At 37.9% G+C, this 3,993-nt stretch overlaps 1 protein-coding gene across 1 annotated transcript; it reads left to right on the top strand.

Moving 5' to 3' along the window:
• Positions 1-2,041: 2,041 nt before the first annotated feature.
• LOC142168956 (uncharacterized) lies at positions 2,042-2,809 on the top strand. Its single transcript, XM_075230134.1, has one exon. The coding sequence runs from the start codon at positions 2,042-2,044 to the stop codon at positions 2,807-2,809; it is 768 nt and encodes a 255-aa protein (XP_075086235.1).
• Positions 2,810-3,993: the final 1,184 nt, after the last annotated feature.

Genomic DNA, 3,993 nt, shown 5'->3' on the forward strand with positions numbered 1-3,993 from the left:
GTCGCCTCTTCATCTTCTCACCCGGCCACAGATGCCGAAGCGGCTGCTCCCGAGGTGCTTGCTCTCGAAGTGACTGCTCCCGAAGCGGCCCAAGAGCCCCCATGAAAAGCTTTATACCCGGGGGCTGTTTAATTGGGGATGACTTCAAGGTCGAGAAGGCCTCAACCAAACAACACCAAGGTGAAGGGGCATCGAGATACATATGCTTCATTATCGAAGATATCCTTCCCATAGTCCGAGAGGACTACAAATGGGAAGGCAAGGACGTGGTAGTCCCCGGGCCTAAGGACGATATTACTACCCATGTGGAAGGGTATTTAAGTATTTACACTTACCCTTCACCCTGGGTCTGGTAGACCCAGTAGTTGTGGCCTTTTGCAAGAGATATGAGGTGTGCCTCGGGCAAATCCACTCGTCTCTTTGGAGGATCATGATCCTCCTACGTTATTTTGAGAACAACACTAAATCTCCTTGGTTCAGCCTCGACCACCTACTCCATCTGTACAGTCCCCGAATTTTTCGATGGGGACAAATCAAGCTCGTTTGCCGGGCTAACAAGGATCCCTTTTCGAGCATCAATGAGGATCGAGACCGAAGCTGCAGGGGCACTTTTTTCGGGTATAAATTAAAGATTTGATCCCTCTCGAGTTCCTGCCATTTTCAGTGAAGTGTGTTACACCTAAGTTTCAATGATGACAATAATACAAATCTATCTGTATCTATTTAATTGCAAGAAATTAGGAGGGCAATACTAAATCAAAGGAAGTCGATATATTAAAGATATCAGAAAGGAAAAAAGATCAAATGCAGCAAGGACAATGCTAAATCAAAGGATGTCAAGGCCATCAAAATAGAAACAAGATCAAGTGCAATCGCTATAGGAAGACAGTCCCTACTTCAAGGATTGATTTGGAATCTGGAGATTCTGAAGATTGATCAATCAAGTCAAGCCACAAATCACTCCCCTGATTATGAATACAAAAAGGAAGGACGTAAATGATTCCATCCCATCTCTTGAGCTGGATTCGGAGGCACCCCTTGGGTCAAAACTCTTAGAATATTTTGTGCCTCAATCAAAGGTCAATCTGAAACGGCTACTCAAGACTCTCGTATAAGAAGACTGACAGACTCAAGAATTCAACTATGCAACTTACCACTATTTTCTATGTCTTCCTAGTTCTTAGCACAAATACTATATTCCTAAGTTTACTAGTGTCTCGAAAGATAGGAAGTGTTAGGAAGCAAAATAAGAGTTGCGTCAAGTTTATAAAATATTGTTGCTGAAAATCGTTGGCGGTAAATGATCCATAACACCACTGCTACTGTAACCAACCATTAAAGATTTAAGAGAACCCTTGTGACCCAAGAGAACTGGATGTAGGTACCATACCGATACTGAACCAGTATAAACCTACCGTGTTCTCACCCTTTAAATTCCTTGCAATTTATTTTCATCTTCAATCAAACCCCGTGATAAAGCTAAGTCGACTAACTTTTTAAATTAGTTACAATTCAACCCCCCCTCCCCCCTTGTACTTTCAATTTGTATCAGAGCAAGACTCACGAACATTGCTTAACAGCAAGTGAGGAAAAGATCATGGGATCAAATACAGTCGTTGGAGCACTATTTCAAGAAGAAACTTCTCAGGTACAGCCCCCTTACTTCAATGGTCGGCACTTCTCTCATTGAAAAGTGCGCATGGAGACCTACACTATGTCATATGGCATTAAAGTTTAGCGCGTGATCAAAAAGGAAAATCTTACAATTGCGTCAAAGAAGGATGACAACGGTCAAATCATAGTATCATATGATCCTATTGACTTAGATGATTACACTGAAGAATAATTAGTCATTATTCAAGTGAATGCTAAGGCAAAAAATCTGTTGTACAATGCTATCAGTGGAGAAGAATATGAAAAGATATCAAGCTGTGAAACTGCAAAGAAAATGTAGGATAAGTTAGAGGTCATATATGAAGGAATCAACAAAGTGAAAGAAACAAGGATCAATCTCCTAGTTCGAGACTATGAATTGTTTCAAATGAAGGATGGAGAATCAATAGAGGAAATATTTTCTAGGTTCAGCAAAATCCTTGGAGGCTTAAAATCATTTGGTAGACCAATCAAAAGCGGAGAACAAGTCAGAAAAATTCTGAGAAGTCTTTCCACAATTTGGAAACCCAAAGTCATTACTTTGGAATGTCAGGATCTTGAAAAAATGTCCTATGATGAACTTAGAGGTAATCTAATTGCATTTGAGAAAACACACTTAGACAAACAAGCTCAACATGAAAAGAAGAAGACAGTTGCGTTTAAAGCAACTGTGGCTGAATCTGAAAATGAAGAAGAAGAAGGAGGAGAACAAAATGAGAATATAACTATGCTTTCCAAAGTTGTAACAAACATGATGAAGAAAAAAAGAAACAACAAAAGAGGTAAATCGAATTTCAGAAAAGGGAAGATGAACAATGAGAATGACAAAAATGATGGAAGATGCTACGAGTGTGGAAAACATGGACACATTCAAGCTAAATGCCCTGAACTGAAAAAGAAACTAAGTAGGAACTTTCAAAAGAAGAAATCATTAGGAGCTTGGAGTGATGAAGAAGAATCTGTTCATGAAGAAATTGCCAACATGTGCTTCATGGCCATCAAAGAAGATAGCGATGAACACTCAGGTGAACTTAGTCTCATGGAAGACGAAGGAACAAGTGAGGTACATTTTCCTACATGTCCTAACTTTCATGAACTCCAAGAATTTATTGATATTGCTCTTGCAGATATTGAGAAAGTTCTGAATGAACTTTGAAAAATCCAAAGAGAAAAGAAAGACTAGGCTTTAAAGTTGGAAGTTTGTGAAATTGAGAGAAATATGTTTCAAGATGAAGTTAATGAATTTCAACTTCAACCGAATAGATTGCAAAAATCCACCAGTCATAGTTCAGTTAGATCAAATCAGTTTACTCGTCATAAATCTCCGACTAGAACTAGAAATCTTTCTGCATGTACTCATTGTGGCAAAAATGGGGACAACTCTAACCATTGCAGGATTAAAATCAGAGGAGAAAAAGTCTCTGAAAATTCCAATAACCGCTCTTATTTTTACTGTAGAAATCTGGGTCATATCTATAATCATTGTAGGTTTAAGAACAACAGGAGATGGGTTTAGCGAACCAAGCCCTCTAGTCAAGCTAATATTCAGAGCACTAACCATTCAGGACCTAAGCAGGTTTGGGTACCTAAAAATAAGTAATTTCTCTTTTTTCTTTTGCACGAACATCACAAAAGGAATCGAAAAGGGAAATGGTACTTTGATAGTGCGTGTTCCAGACATATGAATGGTGACAAATAACTGTTCAAGACGGTCACCAAATTAGATAGAGGAACAGTCACTTTTGAAGACAAATCAAAAGGGAATGTAATTGGAGTTGGAAGAGTTCCCCTTAGCTCAACATGTAATGTAGATGAAGTGAACCTGGTTGATGAACTTGGTTATAACCTTCTCAATATCAGTCAACTATGTGACAATGACTATGAGGTTTATTTTAAAAAGCATGGTTGGTTTATTGAAGACGAATCAGGTAAAGTTATTCTTTTGGTAAATAGAGACAGGAATGTCTATACTAATCAGTAACATAGATAATCTTGGAAATCAAATTTGTTTAGCTTTTATGATTGATGATCCCTGGTTATGGCATAGAAATCTTGGCCATGCTAGCATGAATAATATTCAAAAACTTTCCAAACGTGATTTTGTCATTGGTCTTCCAAAACTAGATTTTTTAAAAGATCATATTTGTGATGCATGTCAATTAGGAAAACAAAATCGTTCATCTTTTAAAATCAAAAATATTGTTTCTACTACTAAACCTCTTCAACTCTTACATATGGATTTGTTTGGTCTAACTAGAATTACTAGTATTGGCGGTAGAAAATATGCTTTTGTTATTGTATATGATTTTTCTCGTTTCACTTGGGTTATTTTTCTGAGCC

The sequence above is a fragment of the Nicotiana tabacum genome, chromosome 14, assembly GCF_000715075.1.
Source record: "Nicotiana tabacum cultivar K326 chromosome 14, ASM71507v2, whole genome shotgun sequence".
Lineage (NCBI taxonomy): Eukaryota > Viridiplantae > Streptophyta > Magnoliopsida > Solanales > Solanaceae > Nicotiana > Nicotiana tabacum.

Coding starts and splice junctions, on each gene's coding strand:
- LOC142168956 (XM_075230134.1), top strand. CDS start 2,042: ATGAAGGATGGAGAATCAATAGAGGAAATATTTTCTAGGTTCAGCAAA.